This window comes from Chelonoidis abingdonii, chromosome 1 (assembly GCF_003597395.2).
Source record: "Chelonoidis abingdonii isolate Lonesome George chromosome 1, CheloAbing_2.0, whole genome shotgun sequence".
In the NCBI taxonomy this organism is placed as follows: domain Eukaryota; kingdom Metazoa; phylum Chordata; order Testudines; family Testudinidae; genus Chelonoidis; species Chelonoidis abingdonii.
Genome location: NC_133769.1, coordinates 233,644,907 through 233,671,010, shown reverse-complemented (window position 1 = coordinate 233,671,010; position 26,104 = coordinate 233,644,907). Strand labels below are relative to the sequence as shown.

Genomic DNA, 26,104 nt, shown 5'->3' with positions numbered 1-26,104 from the left:
GTTGACATGCTTACTAGTTTTGTCTCATTTAGTTAAGTTCACGATACATGTGGTGGTGGCTCCACTCCTGATATTGCATACACACAGACTTGCTTCCTCCATATGACACAAATACACTAGGGGCCAGATTCTCTGACCATATAAGCAGTGTTCTGTGCCAGACTGGAAGGGATGTGACTTTAAAGGTGAGTTTATCCCTCCTTTGCAGCTCCTAGTTCCTGCGGCTGGTGAGGAAATGGGATGGTCCTGGGAATTAGATAGATCAGCCCAAACTCCATATCTCCAAGAGGCTATTCTGGCAGCTGTGGATCATTGGAATACCCACCAGTCCCAATATGGACAGGAGATGGGTGGTGTAAAGTTATTTTTCCAGCCCTCACTACCTTGGGATTCCCTTATTTAAAAAAAAAGAAAAGAATCCAGAGGTAGCTAATTAAGCCAGCTTTCCAGCTGCTTTGCCAAGCATGGGCCAGAACCTACTCCAAGAATTGCAACAGGTATAATTAAGGTTTCCTCTTGACACTTTATGGTCAGATTCTTATTTAGGTCAAGGTCCCTTTACACAGCATTGGAAGTGTAAAGGGCTTTAATGAGGACATTTCATCCCTGGCCACTTTAAGGCCCTTTTGCACCATCAGGCCCTAAAATACTGAGACCCAGATCCTGAAAGGTATTTAGGCTTTTAATTTCAATTAATTTCAATGGAACTATTTTAGTAGAAGTTAGGAGCCTATACCTTTGAGAATCTGGGCTTAAATACTCTGTAGATAAGCACAAAGAAATATCTAAAATAACTATTTCACTCAATAACCAAACACACAAATAGAGGGCAAACTCACAATTGTAATGTCCGCAAAGAAAGGAATACACACAAACATCACATATCAGCAACTTATATATTTGTTACTTTATTATGATGTATTCTTAGTTTTTTGAGAGAGACAGCATTTTGTTTGTACTATGACAATAGTAAATTCCATTATGAGAATCAATTTGGGATTGTAGATTAACACACAGGACAATCAATCTTGCTCTAGTTCAGATATTATCAGAGTTATAAAAAGATCAAGGATTTAAGTGGGTAAATCTTCCTAGATAGTGACAAGAATACAACTTTTAGTGGATACATCATATCAAACTAGTTAAATAACTTTGTTTCCTCTTTAATAGTGGATAAGTGTTCACATTTGCTACCTTCTCATAATTAATGCTTTTCCTTTCTTATATCAGATCATTTTTGAATCAGAACGTGGGAAGGGCAAAACTGGAGAAATTGGAGTGGACGCTGTAACTTTGGTTTCAGGCTTGTGCCCTAAGGATCTCTTGACAATGGATAACTGAGCTTGTTATTTCTATTCCTTTTTTAATATTTGCCTTACTAGTACTGTATTTTGTTACATTGTGACAGGTAAAAATAAATCTGGAAAAGATCTTGAACTTTAATGCAATAATGCAAACTGACATGCACAAAGTGTGCAAAATACTTTCAAGCACACATTTTTCTATCAGATATGCTAGTACTTGCTTTGAGCCTAGCACTACTGTAATCTATAATTCAAGGTAAGGGTTTATAACGTATGGAGCTATTCGTCTTGCTTTTCTACAGTATGTATGCTTTGTTTACATAAAATTCCTTTTTAATGATGTCTTTATGGCTTATATTCCACTTTGTCCGCTTCAAAGGAGCACAAAGCAGTATTTAAGAGAACTTTATTACCGCTAATAATATTTACATGGCCCGAGAACAACTTTTTTCCCCTAAGTGCCTCAAATGTGATTATTAACAATATAACATTTTATCTCAAACTGTAATATTTATGTTTTTAAGTGTTTTTAGGAGATTCAATGGTCTTCACTGTGTTACCTCTTGTGTAGTTATTTATACCTCTGTAAAAAGGGTGTCAAACTCTATATAGTGGCATGGCACTCCTTCTGGTTGGGTGTGTCCACAGGTTGTTTTTTTTTTTAAATAGTCCCAGCCCTGGTATTGGGCCATACCCCCAGGGCTTCCCCCTGGAGGCAATGGTTTCACCCTCTTGATCAACTCTGGCTCCAACTCTCCTATTAGGCCTCTTAGTTTTCAGATCTCCTTCTGGAGGTTTATCGCTGTCCAGTTGTAAGCCACTTCACCTAGTGAGCTAAGGGGGGGATCCAGGCCCACCCACCACTCTAGTTCCCAGCCACACACCACCCTGTCCTTTTAACTAACTGCTTTCAGTTCCCTGGGTCACTTCGTCACAACCCCAGCCTTCACTGATGCCTCACCCTTAGCTCAGGGGTCTTCTAAGTTCAGGCCCAGCAACCAGCCAGGAGTTTTTCCTTGCTCACCTGGTCCCTACCAGCAGTGAGCTGTCCATGATACTGCAGTTCCCTTTAGCCAACTGGGAGCGCCATTTGAACTCCACTAGCTGCAGTAAGGAACTGCCTTTCTCTGGCACTGAAGCTCCTTTTTATATGGCCCTCCTGCGCCCTGATTGGCTGCTTTCCCCTATAGCCTCTCTAGCCCACTTGGAGGACCTCTTCCACTGCTCCTTTCCTGGGAGGGGTGTGACAGTACCCTAAGGCCTCCAGCAGGGGGCCTCAGGGCCTTGTCCACCCAGTCACAGCATACTATTCTGATATTTACAACCACATTGTACTCACTTTGCACTGGTATGAATGATTATACAAAGGTGCAAGGCAGTGAAGAAATCAGGCACAATGTATTTTTCAAGTGAAGTAATATTTTTGGTGGCTTCCCAGCATAAAAATGTGAAATCTGTAATTTACATATCTAGAATATATGACATCCATTTTCTTCTGCATTCGCATACTTATTTGCCACTAAATTGTTGGCAATTAACATGAGCATGGAGGAGAGAATATCTGATTTTGTTAGCCTGTACAGATTTCTTACATTTTAATATGTAGGTCTAAAATCTACTCTATAGTAAGGACAGAGGGAAGCAGTCTTTTCCTTAAATGGATGGAAACAAGTTTCCAAGTGGAATCATGTATTTTATGTGTGTATTCATTGCTAATAAAATATGTGAAAAGTACACTTGTGTTGAGTAAGGTTTCTGAGTCACAGATACTGCTGCTGGAAATAATCCTCATGTATTTCCTCTAATTTATAAATATCTACGTTAATCTTTAAAAGTTTATACTTACATGAAAAAAGGAATGTCAAATGTTACACACAAACCCCCCCCAAAAACCAAAATGACCAAAAGATGATCTGTCACTAATGTCTAAGAAATCTGACAGAACACTAGTATCTTATTTTATATATATATTGTCTCCAGGTCCACAGGAAGACTAAACCCTTTCACAGTCCATTGTCTTTGCTAATGGGCCATTAGCCCTGTCTGGCTTTTCCACTGTTGTACCTGAAGGGCTGGTTGGAGTTGACGCCCAAAGTAACATTTGTAATACAGATACATAGTTAATATTCCTAACTTCAGGTACAGAAATTATACAGGCATACAAATTGGATAATCACATTCAGTAAATCATAACCCTTTCAATGATATATCACATGAGCCATCTTGCATAAAGTATATCTCAGTTAGGTCATTTATATCATAAGGATATTTTCATAAAGAATATGGAGAGAAACGTTACAATGGTATTGCACCCTTACTTCTGCGCAGTTGTCCGCAGAGCTGGGCCCTCAGTCAGCAGCCACCACACCCTGGCTGCCCAGCTCTGAAGGTAGCAGAGCAGAAGTAAGGGTGGCATAGTATGTTATTGCCACCCTTACTTCTGTACTGCTACTGACGGGGTTCTGCCTTCAGACCTGGGCACCCACTTAACAGTCGCCACTCTAGCTGCCCAGCTCTGAAGGCAGCGCAGAAGTAAGGGGGGCAATACTGAAACCCCCCCTAAAATAACCTTGCAGCCCCCCCACAACTCCCTTTTGGGTCAGGACCCCCAATTTGAGAAACGCTGGTCTCCTCTATGAAATCTGTATTGTATAGGGTAAAAGTACACAAAAGACTAGATTTACATGGCCGTGAATTTAGTAGATCCCTACTTATAAACCTTAAAATTATATTCATTTTAATCCTATCCCAGGTCCTTGTTCAACCTTCTAGTAACTATAGACTGGAGATACTTCTCTCTCAAAGTACCAAATATGCCAATCAAGAAAACTATTTTTAAAAATAACCAGTCCGAACAAGACTAAAAGCGTAATTACTTTCATATGGAGACACACCAATCAAATCTGAGCCTTACTCATAGGGGAAAGTAGTAAATAAGTTCACACCTGGGTCAGACAGTTTAGAAGAGGTTCCTTTGTTCTCCTACAGCAAGGGATAATTTGAACTGGATTTCTAAAGCTAAACTTGAGTCTGGCTACAGCACTACCTCAAGCAGATGATACATATGGCAGTAAACAGTCTAAATGTGTAAGAATGTCATATTGCACATTAAACGTTTTTTATTTGATCACACATATAGCTGTAATTCACAGTAAGACTAGGGAAAGTTAGAGCTTTATCCAACTCCCAAAGTAGTTGTATCGAATTCAATGAATGCTGGATCAGGACCTAAAACATAAAACTTATTCTTGAAGGGAACAGCTGTTCAGTAACCATTTGTCTAAATTAACATGCCTTAAAGCTGCTGACATCAGTGGAGGTGCTTTTGCCAGGCAAAATCCTTATGAGTATGAAGGGGTGGCCTAATCCTTGGATTTTCACAGTCTATGAAAATGAGATTTGTGTCTGATGCTGTTACACATATCATTAAGGGAGAATGATTAAGCAGAGAGAAGTCTCTGATACAATTTGGTCCTCATTTAATGTCATTATAAATCACTGGTGCTAAGAATATGTCACTTTCTCCTAACTTGCTAGCGGTAATGTAGTGAGTCTTCTAATGAACATCTGGATCATGGACAGATTTTGTTTCTGCAGGGAACCGTACAAGCGATATGAAATTAAGACCATTTTGACAGAACAGAAACCCCAAATTGTAAGTACAATACCAGACACCTCTTCAGAAAGAATTGAATAAGACATTGGGCTAAGAAGCAAATGTCACCATATGGATGCCTTTTCCTCTGGCCATTTTTCATTTCTTTTCATAGCTTGATAGTTTCTCTCTTAAGAGTCTGCAGTCATCTAATTTAAAATAAATCTGCTGCCCATGAATCTGACTTCTGCTATGCAGTTAACAAACATGAAAAACAGGAGTAGCCCTTTGTACTGTTCTATTCCTTTGAAACCAAGGTTTGAGATCAGCTAATTAGGAAAAAACCTGTGGGAAAATATATATGAAGTGGAGAGGCTAACAAGTAACAATATTAGCAAAGAGCAAACAGCACTGTGATAATGAGGAAGCTGTGAAACCTGTTCCGTTTCAGAAAGTGCTCCCGTAGTATCACTCTTTACCTTGCAGGACTGAGCAATCTGTTAGAAATGAGGTTTCACAATGAAAAATGATAAACAAAACCTAATCTACCGGCAGGTGGAAAATGCTTTCTCAAACTGCATAAAGCATGCCATTAACAGTATAGGCAGAATAGTCTACAAATATTCTGTATTTCTGGACTATTTATATGCGTGACCTACTACTAAGGTAGTGTGGGATTTCATAAATGGGTTTGATAGTTGCACAATGGAAGAAAGGGTGCTCAGAATGTTATGTTCCTGAGTTGATTCCGAGATGCACAATCCTAATCCCCTGGCCCTGATTTTTACACTTTCATTTTCTCTTATTGTGTCTTCCTCCCAGCTATGCAAAATATAAAAAACACAAAAACAACAACAACAAACTATGCTAGTAGATGTGATCCACTGAAAGCTTGTGTAAAAATTAGTTACTTTAAATGCTAAGGGGGTTCCTGGTCCCCTTTGTAGGCTAGGGGCCTCTGAAAGAAGCATGTGATCAAAGTACGTTTACAAAGAGCCATCTTAAACAAGCAAAGTGGCTTGTGTTGTGCCTCCCTGCCTTAGGAAGCAGCCTTCTTTTTCTCTCTTTTTGTTTCATCTGTGTTAAGGCTCTGCATTTTATGTAATAAACTAGTGTTACATTGCAACCTTCCATAAAGAGTATTTCATATTTTTATCTAATTTCGCTGTGTGCCATGACCATAACGGTAGGTGTATAACAAAGACAAAATTGCATATCTGGAGTTCTACAGACCCAAATCATAATTTTAAAGATTCAGTATCATAAAACTTGCAGTTTATTGAAAACAAATAACTATCAGTAATACGAATCAAACAGCATCATATCACACACACCAACATGACACTCCTACTACTCCCCCACCTCAAAAAGCCTGCCTGGAAAGATGGGCCTTGCAGCATGTCCTGACGGTCAGCAAATCTGGGCTTTTTGGAATTAAGGTAAGAAATGAATGACAAAATTGAGGAAAGAATGCTGAGGTAACTCCTCCTTGAGTATCTCCACAACTGAGAAAAGAGGGAGTGGTGGTCTCTCAGATAGACAGGTCCTAGGCCATTAAGGTCTCTATAGGTCAAAAACCCAACCTCTTAAACTCCACCCACTTATCAATAGCAGGCAATGCAAATCCTAGAGCATTGGTGTTATGTATTCTCAGTGAGGTACACTGTTTACCAGACAAGCTGTAACCTGCTGCACAAGTGTCCCTTGATTTTAGATGTCGCTCCAGGCAGAGTGCATTGCAATGGTCTAAACTTGAGGTGACAAAAACATGGATTTTGGTAGTGAAGAAAGACGTAGTCATAATGTCAGGGCAGACATAGATGGAGGGAAAAGCTTTCCTTGCCACTGACGTGATTTGCTCACTCAAAAGCAGCTGGAGATCCAGCGATATCCCTTGATTACAAATTTTAATTATACATGGTGAACAAGCACCATCAATTAAAGGATTAGATAAAATGTAAATGCTGGCAGAGTCATCCTTCAGCCTGCAATGGTGGATTAATTGATTTCTGTGTTGAGGGTTATTTTAAACAAGCCCTCTAAAACTTTGGCCTGTTCCCTGTACGTGGACATTAAAACCCTCATGACTGATATAGAATATTTTGTAAGAGTAGAAGGCCAAAATTCCCTCTTCTCTGTTTGTTGGGCACTACCTGCTATTGTCCATCTCAGAGGTGGCTGTAGTTCAGTGATGTGATCTCTGTATGTATAGTTTAGAACAGAGGCACAATTTCAGCTCTGTGCAGATTGATTAACTACTTCTGATTATATTGTCTATGCCTATGAATTACTGAAGGATTCTATCTTCATTGCAAACCTACTCTCAGGAGAATTGTAACACCAACAGTGTAGTGTAAACAATCGAATTGTTGGCTGAGTGAGAAATACCCTGATCCCTTTCATGCATGATTTTGCACAGCCCCTTTCGGTTTCTACCTATAATGGCCCCTCATCCCTCAACAAACAGACCTCCCTGCTAGGGAAAACATGAAAACAACTTAAACAAATACAGGAGGAAAATAAGTCAACTTCCTGAGGACACGGCAAGTAAACAAACTGGCCCGGCCCGCCACGGGGCTTAGCGCTCTAGGGGCGGGAAACTGCTGCGGGCCACGGAACAGCGGCGGCAGGTTTAGGAGTTACAGTCACTCTCGCCCCCGGCCCACACACGCACGCCCACCCCGCCTCCGCCTGCCCCGGAGCTGCGCTGCGCGGCAGGCGGGGCCCGCCCTGCACGTCAGCGGCAAGATGGCGGCGCCCGGCCGGCCTAGCTTGGCGGAGCGGGGGAGTCCCTTGTCCCAACTCGGAGGTAACGGTCGCTGCCCCGCCCCAGTGATACCGGGGAGAGGCCCCCCCGCCGTTCCCCCAAGTGATAGTGGGGGTGGGGACTGGGAGTCAGATGTCCCGTCTTCCCCCCCGCCGCTAACGGCTGCGGGGGGGCGGGGGGGACCCCTGCGTCCCCTCAGTGATTACGGGAGCTACATTTAGGGTCACTCTGCAGCAAGGGGCGGGAGACACCGTCTCCTAACCCCGTGACTACGCTCTAGATCTGGGGCTCCCCGCGCCGGGCATTTCCTGTGGGAGGGGAGGGAAGAGCAAAATTTCAATTCATTTGGGTTTTGCACGGTTTGCTTTGTGTTAACCTGAACCTCGGAGGTGAAACTCAGCCAAACCCCTCCCCTTGTAACAAGGAGGGAGGGGTTACAGTGTCTCCCACCCCCAGAAGTGGGGTAAGCAGTTTGGGTCCCACTTCATTCCAAAGTTTTGCAAACCTAGAGCCAGGCAGGTTTCACCTTCCTTTGGGTTTTGTTGCTAAGGATCAACATACTTTAGTCTTCAGAGTGGTAGCTGTGTTTTTTCTGTATCAGCAAAAACAGTGAGGAATCCTTGTGGCATCTTAGAAACAAACACATTTATTTGGGCATAAGCTTTTGTGGGCTAGAACCCACTTCATCAGATGTATGGATGGATACTTTCACTGTATTTTCCACTCCATGCATCTGATGAAGTGGGTTCTAGCCCACAAAAGCTTATGCCCAAATAAATTTGTTTGTTTCTAAGGTGCCGCAAGGACTTCTCGTTGTTTTTACACTCTAGTCTTGGTGCTGTAATAAGCCACATGGGATGAAGTGTAGAGGATCTCTTGAATTCTGTAGTCAGCTGTTTACCCTATTAACGCCTTCTCATTCTAAGGAATAGCCACTGATATACACAGTACACATTTTTATTTATGATAGACCCGGTTCACAGATAGTTTGCAGTCCTTTTGCACTAGCTATGCTTGAACAATGGCATGCAGATCATCATTATTTATATTATCATGTCACCTAGGCACCAAAGTCATGGAGAAGAACTCTGTTGTGCTAGTCTCTGGTACAAACACAGAACAGAAAGATAGTCTCTGCTCCAAAGAGCTTACAATCTAAGGGCACCTCTTCACTGGCAATGTTAAAGTGTTGACATGGCAGCACCTGACTGTGTCTTGTGTAGTTGCAGCACAGTGCTGGGAGAGAACTCCAAAAAAACCCAACTCCACAAGGGGCAGAACTCCCAGCACTGGTGCACTGTCTATACTGGCATGTTACAGTGCTGAAACTTGCAGTGCTCAGGGTGTTTTTTTTCACACCTGAGAGCGAGAAGGTTGCAACGCTGTAAAGTGTCAGTGTAGACAAGCCCTAAGCAACAGTATGGTTCTACCAGCAAAAGGGGCCTTCTAGGATGCTCCTGCTCTGCATCTATTTCCTGGCATCTACCGGGGCCTAGGGAAACCATGTGCAAGCTAGTAGGCTGAGCAATCCTCCTTCTAAGAGCCCAAGAACTGAGAAAGCATAAGTTGCCCCAACCTTTCTCCCTGGGCCAGGTTGTGCAAGAGCACAGGTTAATTTAGCTTATGGTGCCAATAAGAAGATAGGTGCTTTACAAGTCAAGGTCCCTGTTTCCAGGAATTTAGAATATAAACATTAGTAGAAAAAAGATAAAAACGGCATTCAGGAAAAACAAGTGACTGAGCAAGTAACTATATTCAGCATTTGTCTTGTAGCTCTATGTTAAACTTTGTCTTCTCTCTTTCTATCATGTTAAAGGGATGATAAGGAGTTTGGGAAGAGGGAATAAGATGTACTCAGATAATACAGTGATGAGAAGCAGTATATAACCCTCAGATAGAAGGATAAGAGTCTTATGGGAGAAATGAGTTTTAAGGAAAGATTTGAAAGGCACATTTTGGACCATAGCGAAAACGTGCCACTTTCTACAGTAACAGTCTACTGTGGGTTTGATTGCCTGAGTTATTTTCATGGTGAGTTTTCTATCTAGGTTCTTGTCTTGGTATCTGACACCTTGTCTGCACTGGAGTTTGCCTTTGTTACAGCCATTGATGGCCAGCTCATTGGTGTAGCTACACTAGTGCAAAAGTTATGTCTACACTACAGCAGAAGTTTTGCTGCCAGAGTATGTCAGGGCCAGGGAATGGTTAGCCTGGCCTAGCATCAGGCAGAGGCCAGGAGCCAGTTACCAGGAATTAGGTTGGGCTGGAAAAAAACAGAGATCAGAATCAAGAGAAACCAGAGGGCAGGAAATATTTACCAACGGTCAGGCCAAATCAGGATACCAGGTCAGGATCAAAAGGGTGGAAGAGGTGAACACTAAACCAGCAGTCCTGGATAGGGTAAAGCTCATTTGGTCAAACAACTTCCTGTTTCCTCCTCTGACTTACATAGCGATTGTGGCCCAGTCAGGAGCTTTGGAGGTCCCCAAATCAGTGTAGGAGCAGGGCTTGGGCTTCATGGACCCTGGTCCCAGATGCTCTCTCTAAGCTACTAGGTGGAGATTTGGAGTAGGATGAGTCCCAAGATACTGAGAGACCCAGGTTTGAGATCCATGGGGCCTGACATTGTAGGAACACCACGTCCCTGAATTACATTACCTGTGTTGACAGAAGCACTTTTCTGTTGACATAGCTCAATCTCCACTGAGGATTTTGTCAGCATAGCGATGTTGGTCAGAGGTGTTTTTTCATATCCCTGACCAGTGGAGCTAAGCCAGTAGTACTTTTAAGTGTAGACGAAGCCCTGGTGTAGATAGACAAAGGTGGTATAAAACAACTGTTTACCCCAGCCTCAAGGAGAGGTAAGCTGCACTGGTACAAATAGGTATCAGTGCAGCTGGTAGTTTTGCTAGCCTACAGCAGCGTTTTTCAAATGCAGCCACTGTGGCCGCATGCAACTTCCAATGGCGCTTTGTGTGGCCACAGCTTCCTGGTGGGGAGGCGGGGGCAAAGCAGTGGCCCCTCCTCCAGGGCTGCCAGCAGGGACTGGGCCCTATTTCTCTCTGGAACCAAAAATGAAGGCACGTGGTGGGGCTTGGGCTTCAGACCTGGGGTGGCAGGAGGCAGACTCCAGCTGTGCGGCAGTGGGCTCCATCCCCCAGAGCTTTGAGCCCTGAACCCATCCCTGGCCTCAGGGTCACCCCCTCCCCGACCCCATCCGCTGTGTCATCTGGCCCCAAGCTCTGGCGGTGTGGGAGTGGGCTCTGATTTCCAGCCGCAGGGTTTCAGACTCTAGCCATCATACCACGTGATCCAGCCCTGCCCCACAGCTGTGCAGCAGTGACTGCCAGCCCCAAACTCACCCCCCCCATATCGCCCCAGCCCCCACTGCATCCTCCGGCCCCAGTACCCGGCTGCACAGCTGCAGGGCTCTAGTCCCTGGACTCATCCCTCCCATCACCCCTGGCCCACAACTGCCTCCTTACTCACCTCCCCATCCAAGGCTTAATTTGTCCACCAGATTGACAGGGCTGAGTAAGTCTGTTGTGAAAAGTGATATTCATAGGTTTGTTAATATCACTTTTCACTGCCTCCCTGCTAGCTAGCAAGTCTGCTCCTGTGAAAAGTGATATTATCAAATAACAATATTACTTTTCACAGAAACAGACTTACTAAGTAGCAAGTCTTAAAAAAAAAATAAGCAACCAAAAAAGCAAAAGAAACAACAACAAAAAGGGACAAGAATATGCAAAACACAGTATTTGTTATTGAACTTGCTTTGATCTGCTGGAGCGTGCAGCCCCACCCCCGGGAGCACTACTTTACTGCGTTATATCCGAATTCGTGTTATATCGGATTGCGTTATAACGGGGTAGAGGTGTAGGTATCTGATTAAATTTGAAGTACCATAGTCCCTCTATGGCTGTTGGAAAGGAGGAACATTTTCTCTCTCTGTCTCAGACTCTGGACTGCCTTGAGAATGTTTCTTTAGGTCCTCTTACCTGAACCTTCTGACTATTGCACACATATTCATCTGATCTCCACTACTCTTCCCCTCACTTATCTTTCTAGATGTTGTGAAGGGTTGTTTTTGCTGTTCTTCCTCCCACCCAGCCTATGTTTTTATTGGTGGTCTTACCCAGTAAATAGTTTCAGTGCTTTCCCTGACAAAGTTCATAGTTTTTCCAAATAGTAGAGTGAAGGTGTCCTTATTTTTATCGGTTTTGTGCTTTCCAGAAAATTCTGAATAGTAACAGTGAAGACTGACATGACACTGACTACTGCACACATTGCTACAGCAGAGGCATTGGAGCTGTTTGCCTGCAGACCTAAGAAGGCAGTATTATATCAGTTTACACTCTGTTCAGGATTGGAAGGTAACTTCATAATCATAAGTGCTAGAAGCTACCCTCTCACCATGTAAGGTGTGGCTCATTCAGATTAGAGTACTTCTCCAGGCCTAAATGTTCTCAGTCCATTAGATCATGCTGTCTCTTGTCTAACAAAAGTTGACATTAAAATGCTGTGCATACAGCCTGACTTTCTTTTCTCCAAATTTACTATTGTTTCTCTGACCTGAAAATAGAATTATAAGTATGTGAAAAAATTGATTGAAATGTTGTCTAGTTTCACTGTAGCTTCTGTAATTATTACTGCATTTTTTCCCTGACAGACTGTTTGTTGGTGTTTTTAACTATACTTAACATTTCAAAACAGACAATCAACAGCAAACAGTGGATTCTGCTACTTTTCTTCTTTTACATACAGCAGAATAATGTCAGTATTACAAAATTATGCTGAATTAAGCTGTGCATCCTCTGCACACTTTAGGGACTGTGATTTTGATTGACTCATCTGTTTCTTGGGCTTTTAAAAAACTGACCTTTTAAGGTAGAGACCCACAAAAGGAAAAAAACAGTAATCTTGTGTGCTGATACAGTTATAATAATCCAGAGTGAGTACACTCTGTCATGGAATGCACCCATAGTAAATACAGTGTACACTTAAAGGGAAAAAAAATAATCAAGATGTCTTGAGTTAGTTGTACTACAGCCCCCTCTGGTGGTAAAAAAATTAAATCCTGCATTTTAAAATTGCCAATCACATTCTGTGAAGAAGTGGTTCTCAACCAGAGGTACACATACCACAGGGGGCATGCCGAAGTCTTTCAGCAGGTACATCAACTCATCTAGATAATTGCCCAGTTCAGGGGTAGGCAACCTGTGGCACGCATGCCAAAGGCAGCATGTGAGCTGATTTTCAGTGGCACTCACGCTGCCCAGGTCGTGGCCATCTGTCTGGGGCGCTCTGCATTTTAATTTAATTTTAAAAGAAGCTTCTTAAATGTTTTAAAAACCTTATTTACTTTACATACAACAATAGTTTAGTTATATATTATAGACTTATAGAAAGAGACCTTCTAAATACGTTAAAATGTATTACTTGCACTTGAAACCTTAAATTAGAGTGAATAAATGAAGACTCGGCACACTACTTCTGAAAGGTTGCCGACTCCTGGTCTAGTTTTACAACAGCTATGTAAAAAGCACCAGCGAAGTCAGTACAAACTAAAATTTCATACAGACAATGACTTGTTTATATTGCTCTTTTATACTATACACTGACATGTAAGTACAATATTTATATTCCAATTGATTTATTTTACAATTATATGGTAAAAATGAGAAAGTAAGCAGTTTTTCAGTAATAGTCTGCTGTGACACTTTTGTATTTTTAGGTCTGATTTTATAAGCAAGTAGTTTGTAAGTGAGGTGAAACATGGGGTACTCAAGACAAATCAGACTCCCGGTCGACGGCGCAGCGTGGCTGCCAATAAGACAGGCTCCCTGCCTACCTTGGCCCCATGCCACTCCTCGAAAGCCCAACGTGCCCGTGCAGTCCCTGGGGAGGGAGCGGGCGGCGTATGGCTCCACATGCTGCCCCTCTCTGCAAGCACCGCCCCCGCAGCTCCCATTGGCCACAGCTTCCCATTCCCGATCAATGGGAGCTGTGGGGGTGGTGCTTACAGGCAGGAGCAGCATGTGGAGAAAGACCCCTGCCCACAGGGCCATGCTGGCCGCTTCTAGGAGTGGTGTAGGGCCAGGACAGGCAGGGAGCTTGTCTTAGCGGTAGCCCGACTGTGCAGCCAGAGATCGCGATTGACTGAGAGATCCTCCAGGATCGGCCAGTCGATCGCGTTCGACTGGTTGGTGACCACTGCCTTAGACTCTGGGTATCCCAAGATTGGAAGGTTCAGGGGCAGAATCCACTGCCTCTTCTTTTGAAGAACAGCTCTACCTCCCACCCCTCCAAATACACAAAAATAACCTTTTTGGACAAAACCTCCAGTAGTAACTTACAGAGTTTTATAGCTACCATGAGTGTGGCTTACATTGGTTAGCACACAGCTCTCTGTTTGCTATTGTGTGAACTGGAACAAAGGATTTTACTTTATAACTCTCTTCTATCCACTCCAGAGTCCTGGCTTGGTTTATAGAGCAGTAATTGTGCTAATGTCACTCATATTGCCTTTTATTTTAATAAAACACTGACTCAAAAATTAGAGTAAGATTTTCATATTTTATATGTGTATATTACTTTTAATCCTGAAGGATCTTAAAGCCCTTCACAAACTAAATACATACATACAGCACTGCTGAAATGCTTCCGACTCTGGGATAGACAGCAGCAGACATGCACATCTCCACATGCTAATGGCTGGGAAGTGAATTTTGTCAAAATACTACAGTAAACCCCAACTGTTTAGTGCTGTGGACCCCTAATGACTTTGAATGACAACATACCTATTTTTAAGTTTTTCTATGAAAAAAATACACAGTTCTTCTGGAACAGCTCAAGGTTTCATGGTCTCCATCACCCTTGATCTTTTGTTTGTGCCTGGGATGGAAGATAGGGCATTTAGAAATGTACCTACATCATAGACTACTCATTACCACCTATGATCCAAGGTGGGGGTACACTTCTTTTGAGTGGGGGATTGGTTTAGACATTCACTCTTGGAGGCCAGCATAATCACTGTTTCCAGAGGACTGTGAAGGAGTATATTGCTGCTTCATCAGCTAATTCTATTGATGTGAGGATAGGACTTTATCCTATCCTCACATCAATTTTTATTGATAAAATAGTCCCTAGGCTTTCTCTTCTCCATCTTTGTTCTCACAGGTCACTGTGGTTTACAGATGACCTGTAACAACCAAAGTGAAAGTGAACTTTGGAATTCATTCCACCTTGTTGGTCTGAAACACCCACTTTTGTTGACCTTCAGGATGTACTGTAGGACCCCTCTCTTTTTTGAGTTGAAGGGACACAATAAGGCTGGTTTTGTGCATGGTGGAGCATTTTGGGGTTATTGTTTTGATATCTCCCATTGATTTTCTGATTTTGGGGGAGCTTTTGTTCTTTTAAAAATATTTTGTCATAAATGCCTATAGTGGTAGGATATTACTGTTTACTTGCAGATGTAATTTAAAACGTTGTTTAATTCTGAATGATGAACATTTTAAAATTTACCGAAATTCAGTGTACAGCATGTTAAATCAAAAACAGTTGGCCTTTAACAACATTAGTTTAATTGGCAAACCAGACATATTGGTATAAGAAATTAACAATCAAAGTGACTAAAGGTGTCTTTCCTCTGTGTGTGTATGTGTGAGAGAGAGAGTGATATACACTGTCCTTTGTGATTTACACAAAGTGGCTGTTTTCATTTTAGGGATTTTTTGCTTGAATATATCTAGGGCCCTAACAAATTCACGGCCATGAAAAACACATCATGGACCATGAAATCTGTATTGTATAGGGTAAAAGCACACAAAAGACCAGATTTCATGGGGGAGGCTAGCATTTCTCAAGCTGGGGGTCCTGACCCAAAAGGGGGTTGCGGGCGGGGGTGGGTGGCAAGATTATTTTAGGAAGGTTACAGTATTGCCATCCTTACTTCTGCGCCGCCTTCAGAGTTGGGCGGCCAGAGAGTAGCGACTGTTGGCCAGGTGCACAGCTCTGAAGACGGTGCTCTGCCAGCAGCAGGACAGAAGTAAGGGCGGCAATACCATACCATGCCAACCTTTCTTCTGCGCTGCTGTTGGTGGCAGCTCTTGCTTTAGAGCTGGGCTCCCAGCCAGCAGCCATCACTCTCCGGCTGCCCAGTTCTGAAGTTAGCACCAGCAGCAGAAATAAGGGTAGCAATACCACAACCCCCCAAAGTAACCTTGCGCCCCCCCTCCACACCTCCTCTTTGATTTAGGAACCCTACAATTACAGCACCATGAAATTTCAGATTTAAATAGTTGAAATCATGAAATTTACAATTTTTTAATTTCTATGACCGTGAAATTGGCAAAAAAGGACCATGAATTTGGTAGGGCCCTAAATATATCTTAATTAGGGTGACCAGATATCCCAATTTTATAAGGACAGTCCTGATTTTGGAGTCTTTTTCTTATATAGGCTCCTATTTACCCCCACCCCCACCCCGTGTCCTGATTTTTCACATTTACTGTCTGGTCACCCTAATCTTAATAACTTGATTAAGAGCCCAGATAAATTGTTTGCTGATGATGACAGAGCAACTTTATACATTAATTCTTCTGGGGCCATGATAGGGTCTATTAACATCTTTGTGCACATATTTTGATAACTTTAACTGTTGTAGCTTTTCTTATCTAGCTTTGGTGCATTGATCCTCTGTGAACTGCTCAGTTTGGAGTCTTTACTATTCATTGAATGCATACATCAACCTCTGAGGAAAGGATTCCTGTAAACACGTCTATTTTGCTTTAAGTATAAGTAGCCTATCTCTTGAGCTATAAATTTTCTATTATAATAAATGCTCATGTAGTTGTTCAACACACTTATTTTACTTGTAGTCCATATTATATTTAATCTTTTGCTATAGCATACTCATTCATACCTGGGTTGTATCTGCTGTTTAAATTGTGTGTGGTTTTAGTCATTTAGAGCCAAGTCCTGAAAAAGTTAATGCATGCCTGGGAGATTCAGAAAACTCATAAGTAACTTAACCACTGCGTATGTGCATGTGCGTGTAAAAGGCATGGATATAGAATTTATACGTGGCATGGAATAGTGCACACACATTTGTAAACCATTGTAAAAGGGCTGGAAAAGATCTAGTTTAGAGGTGAGGGTGTTAACCAAACCAGTGCCTATTCCAAAGTGCAGTATAACGCATACTGGATGAGCACATGACACCGTAGCTAATTTCACCCTGTGTCTCTTGATCAATCATAACAGCCAGCAGATTTTCTTCCTCTTTCAACACCAACTACTTGATCTTTGGAAGACAGGAAACTAATCAGGTGCAGTGTTGGGTTTATACATCTGCTCTCTCATTGTGTAACTTTTAGTTACGTAATCCAGTACTTGCTGGACTGGATCTGTATTTGTCATTATTAAGGATGTAGGATACTTTTGGAAATTAATACTGTTATTTTTTCCATCGCTTTAGTTTTTTAGAATTAAACAAACCTTCTCATTGTACTAGACCAGGGGTCTCAAACTCAGATTACTTTTGGGCCAGTGCCAGTCCTCAGATCCTCGCAACGGGCCAATAATGTCACTGAAGATGGTGTTCACCTCACCTCCCAGCCTGTTTCCCACCCTTTTCCCTCGCTCTCTTGGGCTCATGCCACCCTGGCTGACTCTGCCAAGCAACCAGTGACACTGCCTCTATGGCTCACTCTGCCTGGCAATTAATCATGCTGCCTCCATGGCTGATTCTGCCCAGCAACTAGTTATGGTACCTCTGTCCCTTTCCCCCAGCCAGTGGGAGCTGCGGGGGGGTGGTGCCTGCAGCAGACAGATGGCTGCATGAGTCTCTCCTCTGTGGCTCCGCTGGCAACAGCAGAGGTAGGGAACCACTTGCAGGGAGCCGAGCTGCCCGAGGTGAATGACGCATTGCCGAGTGCAACCCCTGGGAGGGTCCCAGGAGCAGCAGGATGGAGCAGCGTTGGGGGGAGAGGCACGTGAATCTCTCCTGCCCGCTCCCCTCCCGCCTCCACTACCCCCCTCAGCCGGAAGCCATGAGGGACGGATGAAAGAACTTTTTAACAAGTTTCCACGGGCCGCAGTGGGGAGGTTCTTGGGCCACAGATGGTCCGCGGGCCTGGGCTTTGAGACCCCTGTACTAGATTGTGTATATTTCTAAACTAAACAGTGAGAATGAGGATGTTTTTATGCATACAGTTCAACAGATGTAACTGAAAAATTTATCCTGTCAATCTCTCTTCTTTCTAAATATACTTAAGTAGCATTTTTCATTTTTAATACCAATCATCCAAGATTCACAGAGCTCTTTAAACCCATTCATGCTTGATGTTTTGGAGGCAGGTTAGGATGCCAGTAGAGACTGTCAGTCAGCTTGGAAGAAGGTCAGGCTGGGTTGTGGTTCACACTTAGGGAAACGTGGCAGACTTTGCAATAAATAATTAATATTTATTTCGCTGAAGGCATTGATGTTGTCTGCAAATTAAAAAAGATAACATTGCATTGCTTTCCATTCAGTTCACATTTGGAAGATTTACATTAAGGTTCACATGCAGAAAGTGTATCTTTGCATCCATAATGTATTGAAACATTTAGTTTAGTGAAATCTTAAATTCTGCAAAAATAGATAGCTTAGATAGCCCCCTTTCTGTCTTACATTGATTTCCCTGTGGGATGATTGTCTGGACTTTTAAAACTGTATATTCAATACAGTAAACATCCCCCTTGTGCTCTCTCCTCTCTGACTTCTGTCTGTAACCACTCTTTTGTGGATGTATATTCTGGATGTGTACCAACAGTTTTTCCAGACTTTGAAAATTGTCATGAGTTAAGATCATAAGAGCCTTCAAAGTGGATTCAGCCTGTCATGCTGAGCAGATTTTCAAAGTGAAAACATGGGACTGGCAGCCTGGGAATGTTTATGGATTGTTTTTGGAGGCAGTCAGGGAGGTGTGAAGCAAGGGTTTTGGCAGCTGGGGGATAAAGGACAAAAAGGGCTGCCCATTCCACTTCTTCCTCATATTTTCTATGCTCTTGTTTTCTATTTTTCTCTTTCCTCATTTTTCCTGTGGTCATTTCGCTTCTCTTTCAGCATCCTTCAGTTTTCTCCTCTTTTGACCTTCCCCTCACTCTACCATAATTCTTCATTTTAGTATTATTATTTGAAACACTGTAGCACCTAGGAGCTTTAGTCATGGACTTGGACCGCATTGTGTTAAGTGCTGTGCAAAGACAGAACAAAAAATGGTACCTGCCCCAAAGAGCTTACAGTCTAAGTGCAAGACAAGAGACAACAAATAGATACAGACAAACAGGACAAAGAAGCAATGAGATAGTATTGGTCAGCATGTAGGCAGGTGTCTCAGTGCACCAGCAGCCCTATCTCCCTTTTATTCTTAGTCGTTTATTCTACCCCAGCTCCAGAGGCCCTACCTTAATCCTCTGCTCACCTTTGGTGCAAGGAAGCTGGTCAGATGCATGAATCATACTAGGCAAGCTTAGTAATTACCTGCATACTGCTGCGCAGATCATGTGATCTGCCTGTCAGCTCATCAGTCACTGCACTGCCCAGACTTCTGCTCGGAACCTTCATGACTAAGGCAAAGCAGGTGACACGTGACAGGCCTGGTGATGATGTATTCCTTAGTATGTGAGCACTTAGCCAAGCTGTCATCAGTCTCACCTTCTCAGCTGGCCGATGACTTCTTTAGCTGGTCAAAACACTGTTTCTGGTTTAAAAACAAATTGACTGGGACAAGCCCTGAAAACAGTGACACAATCACACTGGTTTACAAGGCCAAGTATTCACTTCAGTGAACACTTCATCCAGTCTTAATTTATGCTTATCAAAGTGGAATAATGGAGAAAAGTATTAGGACTGCTAGTCTTTTGTACAAATTTGTATATTGCTTCTGTCCCGAGGGCTTTGATTTTTGTCATGGGCATAATGAGAAAGGCATAAGGAAAATCTAAAAACAGTCAAACCACAAGAATCTACATCCCGAATGCCCTTTACTTTTTCAATAGGCCATATAACTGTGCATATGCTGTGAAAACATTATTTGTATAGCACAGTCAGTGTGCCAGATACTTTATGAAAAATACATAAAAAGGACTTTACCCTAAAGAGCTTGCAAAAAGAACAGATAACAGTTTATAATATAAGAGTTGCTATTCTGAAACCTACTTTACCTTTGTAAAATAAATAAAATATTTACTTGCTATGGGATGTAGAATGTTGGAACTAGAAGGGGAAAGGGCAGAGGAGATGATCTCAGTGGGAGTTTACTGTTCTGGTCCCATTTCTCTTTATTAGCTTCACAGGATTTAACTTAGCAGCTCCCAATTAAATATGTTCATCTGTTTACTATTAACAGCTACCCAAAAAACCTCAAATGTCAAAAATAATGGAGATATATATATTGTTTTTAAATGAAAATTGTGGGATCCACAACAGCTGCCTGAAAAATCCATTCTGAATCATATACTGTATTAATTCATTTTCCTAGGGCAAATGTGATTTGGTCACACGGTGCACACGTTAGCTACGTGATTTTATCTTTCTGCGTAGTCAAGGCCTAAGAGAAGCTTAATATGAAGAAGCAATCAATGCATATTTCAGTTTTCTGCTGCAAAACACCTTTAATATAAGCACTTCAAGCCAGTTTCGTATGGGGAGAATGTGAATGCACAGGTTTTCTAAAGCATTTATACATTTTATGGTTTCTCCTGGATGTGCATATGTAATCCCCATTTATGTCAATAACATTTAGACATCCCGTGACAGAAGAATGGGCCCCTGGAGTTTTTGTTTTGTTCGGGGGTGAGGGGTAGGGGAGAGTGAAATGCAGAACCTGATTTGTTATAATGTAATGGCAAACAGAAATGGGGAAATCATGGCTTTGTCATGGTAAACAAATGCAATAAATAAAAAGGCAACATTCTGGCACTATTTAAGTGATTTGTTATGATAAATTATATGAAAGATGATATATTTTATTTTACAATAAATATTGTTAAAGCTAGTTAAAAGATTTTATATTAGATATTAAGACACTCAAACATTTGGGAATTTATTAAGCCAAATTTGTAAACATTCATGGAAGACTCATGCTAAGAAAAGTGCTGGCTGGGTGATAAAGATTGATTTTAAAAAATAAAAATAATAAGCCACAAATCAAAATCTTCTAAGATGGTTATTGACTTTTGGGTGCCCACCTTCTACTTGTTTGTCTAGATATGCTGATGATCTTCAGCTTCCATTGAGTTCAGTTGGAACTGAGTGCTCAGCAGTTATGAAAAACAGGTACAAGAGGTCTTAAGTGAGGAACCCAAAAGTTGAGACATACAAAATCAGTGACAAAACATATAAACTGGATAATAATACACCAATTCTCTGAAGACTGCATTGACTTCCTATTTGCTTCTTGATGAAATTCAAGTGGTTGACTTTGATATATAAATCCCTAAAGAGTTTGTGTCCTGGCTGCATGAGAAAAAAGAGCTTTCTCGTATGATTGTAACAATTTTGCTCAGCCTGAGCCCTCTTTCTAATAGTCTCTAGATTTTAAACACCAGAGGACTCGTGGCTGGGTATCCTCAGTAGTGAACGCTGAGCTTTGGACCTTGTTTTTCCCAATTGACTAATAGAACCAGAGTCTATTAACATTTAGGACACAGTGCAAAGCCCCTCTGTTGTCTCAAAACTTTGATTGAGCATGTAACTGGCTATATATTCAGCTTATTTTCGTGTCTACTTCTATAATGTATATGCAAATAAGTACATCTGTGGTACAAGTGAGGTTTTTTGCACATTTAAGAATAAATTAAATTGTACAATAACAAAGCTTATGAAAGTTTGCAGAACATTAATAAAAATGTATGATATAATCATCGTGACCATAGAGAAAGCTATTATTATTACTTTTCTTTCAGGTTTAAAAATGTCTGATAAGAAAATAATTATGAACAGAGCCCATGATATTGAGAAGCTACTCTCTGAAAACAATTTCCAAGATGTTGGAAATCACCTTACAGAACTTGAAGCTGTTGATATGACTATAGAATATCTTCAGGAGACTGATGTTGCCAAAGCTGTGTACAGAGTCCTCCAGAACTGTCCTGCAATAAAATTGAAAAAGAAAGCAAAGCATTTATTATCAAAGTGGAAGACACTTTACAAGAATAACTGTCTTTCATCGGTACAAAGTAAAAAGTCAGTGTCTGAGAGTGTGAAAGAGCACAATGAATATTTCTGTGTGGTTCCAAAAGAACAAACTGAGTTTTCTGAAGAACTGAATCAGCATGAAATGTTAGATGCTGCTGGTGCTAACAGTTCACTAACATCACAAAATGTTTCAAAAGATGAAGTGTATAATAAGCCAAAAAGCTGTGTGAATCAACTGGGTCTTTTAGAAGAACAGCGCACTGATAACGAAGACGCTAAACCTGCTGGCAGTGAAACAAGCCCACAGCAAGAACATCTGAAGGCCATGAGGTTGAAATGCACAAAACTTATTTATAAAGCCTTGACTGATTCTGCTACAAGCAAAGAGGAAGCCAATAAGCGGCAAGAATTATCCAAAGAAATTGAAGAGTGTATTTTTGCTCTTCATGCTAGAAATGACAAAAAGTACAAAAATTGTATCAGAAGCAAAGTCTCTAACTTGAAGAATCCTAAAAATTTCCACTTAAAACATAACCTGCTTTCAGGGACTATGAGTCCAAAGACTTTTGCTGAGATGACAGTGATGGAGATGGCCAGTGATGAACTGAAACAACTCAGGGCTTTGTACACAGAATCATCTGTTCAGGAACATCAGCTTCCCCAAGTTATTGATGGCACACAGACAGACAAAATAAAATGTAGGCGCTGTGAAAAATTTGATTGCACTGTCACTATGATTGCCAGGGGAATTCTCTTCCTTCCTAGCTGGGTGCGAAATGCAAATCCAGATGAACAAATGATGACTTATGTTATTTGTAACGAATGTGGAGAGCAGTGGTACCACAGCAGATGGGTTTGTTTGTGATTATTAATCCTTTAATGAATATCACTTAAAAGTGAAAAACGTAAAATAGATATCAGAAGAAAAGTGTGTTGGGATTATTTTTATACTTGTTTTAGATGTTTATAAATCAGTGCTATTGTGCAGACACAGCAAATAATAAGTTGTAGGATAATAGCTAAAAGATAATGGTCATAAAATAATTTTGGAGGTTGTTTTGAAATCATTATTTGGCTTTTAAATTTTTAAATTTTATTTTCTGTAAGTATGTAAAATATGCATTGTGTAGTAACATAATTTAGTGGGAAACATATTTGCATGCTTGTTACAAAGATTTCTTGGTATTTCAAAACAGTTAAGGACTTATTTTCAAAGGTATTGAACACTGTAGTTCTTATTAAAAACAGCAACGAGGAATCCTTGTGGCATGTTAGAGAGTAACAAATTTATTTGGGCATAAGCTTTCATGGGCTAGAACCCACTTCATCAGATGCATGGAGTGGAAAATACAGGAGCAGGTATAAATACATGAAAAGATGGGAGTTGCCTTACCAAGTGTGAGGTCAGTCTAATGAGACAATTCAATTAACAGTAGGATACCAAGGGAGGAAAAATAACTTTTGTAGTGGTAATGAGAGTGGCCCATTTCAAACAGTTGACAAGAAGGTGTGAGTAACAGTAGGGGGAAATTAGTATGGTAGAAATTAGGTTTAGGTTTTGTAATGACCCAACCACTCCCTGTCTTTATTCAGGCCTAATGCGATTGTCTTCAGTGAGATTTGAGAATGCTCAACATTTATGAAAATCAGGCCATTAGTACAGTTTAAGCAAATTAATTGCAATACTGTAATTAACACATTTTTCCAGGATGATCACTGAAGAATGTCCAGCACAGATCTGCTCTGTAATTAAATGAGAAATCACTTGCAAAAAGGGTTGGATTACTTCTCTAACCAATTTAATCATGTCTAAGTAGAATGATAAGCTGCCAAATATAAAAGATACAAGAGAGAATAGTAGCAAATTTAAAGCAAAAATGGACTTGGATGTAAACTGTTTTATAGCTAAGCAAAAAAAGAGATCCCAGATCAGACATAAGTATGATATAGAGCAATGGTTCTCAAAGCTGGTCTGCTGCTTGTTCAGGCAAAGCCCCTGGCGGGCCAGGCCGGTTTGTTTAGCTGCTGTGTCTGCAGGTTCGGCCAATCGCAGCTCCCACTGGTCGTGGTTCACTGCTCCAGGCCAATGGCTGCAGAAAAGGCGGCCCACGCCGCTTCCCGCAGTCCCCATTGGCCTGGAGTGGCGAACTGCAGCCAGTGGGAGCCGCGATCGGCCGAACCTGAGGACACGGCAGCTAAACAAACCGGCCTGGCCCGCCAGGGGCTTTGCCTGAACAAGCGGCAGACCAGCTTTGAGAGCCACTGCCACAGAGTGGTATGCACTATGCCTGGCAGTAAGTGTTTGCAGAATTAGACCCCTGAGGGCCTGATTCAAGAAATCTCTTATGCACATTATTAAATCATCCTTATTCAAGAAATTAAGGGATGAAGTTAACGAGACTTAAGCATATGTTTATGTGCTTTCCTGAATAGGCATGTCTTCCTGAATTGGGGCCTTAGTTATTAATTACAATATGTTACATTTTCCCTCATTCAGATAATAAATACATGAGGGAAAAAACCTTCTTGGTTTTTATTCCAAGAATTGGTGAAATATTGTGCTCTATGGTTGTTGCTTTGTCCAATAGTGAAGCAGCTGCCCCATTTCTAAGTTCATATTTCAGGTGTATATCCTGTGTGGTACTAGCACAAACTAGGATTAATTCCCATATCCTGCTATCATCCATTTATTTTTCTTCTCTGTCTTCATTTACTTTTATTTATATTTTCTCTATACATTTATATGACATCATATCAGTTCTCTTCCAATCACTATGGGCTATGGTTCAAAAAGCACCAGTGTTCCCATTTTTGTTTAACATATAAAATGATTCCACTAGCCCTGGTTAGCTGTGTAGGTAGGTGTTATCTGGAAATGAAATTAGTTTGGGTTTACTATTCTTTGGTAGTCAACATTTCCAATAACTTGAATGATGCACATAGCAGATGAAGAAGGCATTCTTTTTCTGGATTATGTGAGTGGGAGGAGCATCCAAATCAACATGGTAGGAACTTGCTCTCCAAATGAATAATTTCATGCCTTACATTACTGTATACTTTTTGTTATTTATAACTTATTATCAGCACTTAAATCCTAGAGGAAATTGCCCTTTTATTCGGTCCCAGTTTTCTCAGCCTAGGATTCTTTCAACTCTGTGTGATGCAGAAAGAATACAGTGAAAAATAATGTTGTCTTGATTGAGAGATGTGGGGCTATGTAACAACAAAACTGGATTATTGCTAGAAAACATCAAATTCATAATAGTGCAGTTTTTGTTAATGCAATAGTTGTTTTTTCCAAGCATGCTTTACACATCAGGGGAATTGTTTGTTTCCTATTGTGTAAACACAGTAAAACACCTACACACTTGGTATAACTGCCAGGCTGTACTTGGGACTTATAACAAGTGTTTTACAGACCAAGGCAAAGAAACTTGCAGAGAACCTGCCTGTCTCAGGCCTTGTCTGCGCTACAGGGGAAATTCTATCTAAGCTATGCAATTAGAGTTATGTGACTAGCGTAACTCAAATTGAGGTAGTTTATATCTACTCACCAGGGGCTCCATGCTACGTGATGTTGATGGGAGACATCCCAACTCCCCCTACTCTTCTTGATCCAGTGGAGTACAGGAGTCAGGAAAGCGATCTGCAGTTGATTCAGTTTTAGCAGGTCTTCACTAGACCCACTAAATCGACTGCCAATGCATCGATCACCACTTGTGGATCCCGTGATAAGTATAGACAAGCCCTTAGCCAGCTCCAAAGGAGCTTAGAATGGTTGCTCCACTTACATGTCTTGCACAAATGAGGCATGGTGCCTTTCCCTGCTAATGCACTATCCTGAGACCACTCCAGACAAATAGAAGCTTTCACAGAGAGCCATTATGGAGATGAGACAAGGAACTGTTGAGTGGTGAATTACAAGCTAACTAAAGGGAAACTGTCTACTAAAAAAATCACATATCTGTCTGGAAATTGTGTATCTACTGTTACAAGTAATGTTTTATATTGTGGTAATTGAAAATAATGTGAAGAATTCTTTCTTTTTTCTGTTTACTTTTTGTAATTGATAGTACTTTGTATTCACGCAGTGCCCACTGCTTCTTCTGTATAATTAACCAGTTAATCTCTGATCCTGCAAACACTTAAACATATGCCTAATTTTGTGTATGAGTAATCCCTGAACTATTCATGCTAAGGGTGGAAGAGTTAGTAATCTTTTAGATTTCAGGAAAAAGGTAAAAATACTT

General features: G+C 41.3%; 2 protein-coding genes and 1 long non-coding RNA gene across 4 annotated transcripts in view; 2 read left to right on the top strand and 1 right to left on the bottom strand.

Annotated features, from left to right (window-relative positions):
* Positions 1-2,088, top strand: part of EGFL6 (EGF like domain multiple 6) — a 67,710-nt gene extending 65,622 nt beyond the window's left edge. The window contains exon 12 of the mRNA XM_032795914.2: positions 1,231-2,088. Within this exon, the coding sequence (XP_032651805.1) occupies positions 1,231-1,341 (111 nt within the window). The 3' untranslated portion in view covers positions 1,342-2,088. The remainder of the gene's footprint in view (positions 1-1,230) is intronic.
* A 5,540-nt stretch (positions 2,089-7,628) lies between these two features.
* On the top strand, positions 7,629-23,123 carry TCEANC (transcription elongation factor A N-terminal and central domain containing). Its single transcript, XM_032795915.2, has 3 exons — positions 7,629-7,708; positions 11,903-12,042; positions 21,623-23,123. Exons 2-3 carry the CDS (start codon positions 11,934-11,936, stop codon positions 22,717-22,719), a joined length of 1,206 nt encoding a protein of 401 aa, XP_032651806.1. The 5' UTR covers positions 7,629-7,708; positions 11,903-11,933; the 3' UTR covers positions 22,720-23,123.
* LOC116834074 (uncharacterized) lies at positions 16,530-25,533 on the bottom strand. Of its 2 annotated transcripts, none has more exons than XR_004375864.2 (3): positions 25,409-25,533; positions 21,718-21,808; positions 16,530-19,282 (listed from the first exon to the last, which is right to left on the bottom strand). It is a non-coding gene; the product is annotated as an uncharacterized LOC116834074 (long non-coding RNA). The 2 variants fall into 2 exon arrangements; XR_004375863.2 differs by lacking the exon at positions 16,530-19,282 and adding an exon at positions 19,306-19,416.
* Positions 25,534-26,104: the final 571 nt, after the last annotated feature.

What these genes read in the sequence shown, in the direction of transcription:
- TCEANC (XM_032795915.2), top strand. Translation starts at nt 11,934, where the DNA reads ATGACACTGACTACTGCACACATTGCTACAGCAGAGGCATTGGAGCTG. An exon ending in ACTCTGTTCAGGATTGGAAG is followed by an intron (nt 12,043 to 21,622) that starts GTAACTTCATAA and finishes CTTTTCTTTCAG; the next exon opens with GTTTAAAAATGTCTGATAAG.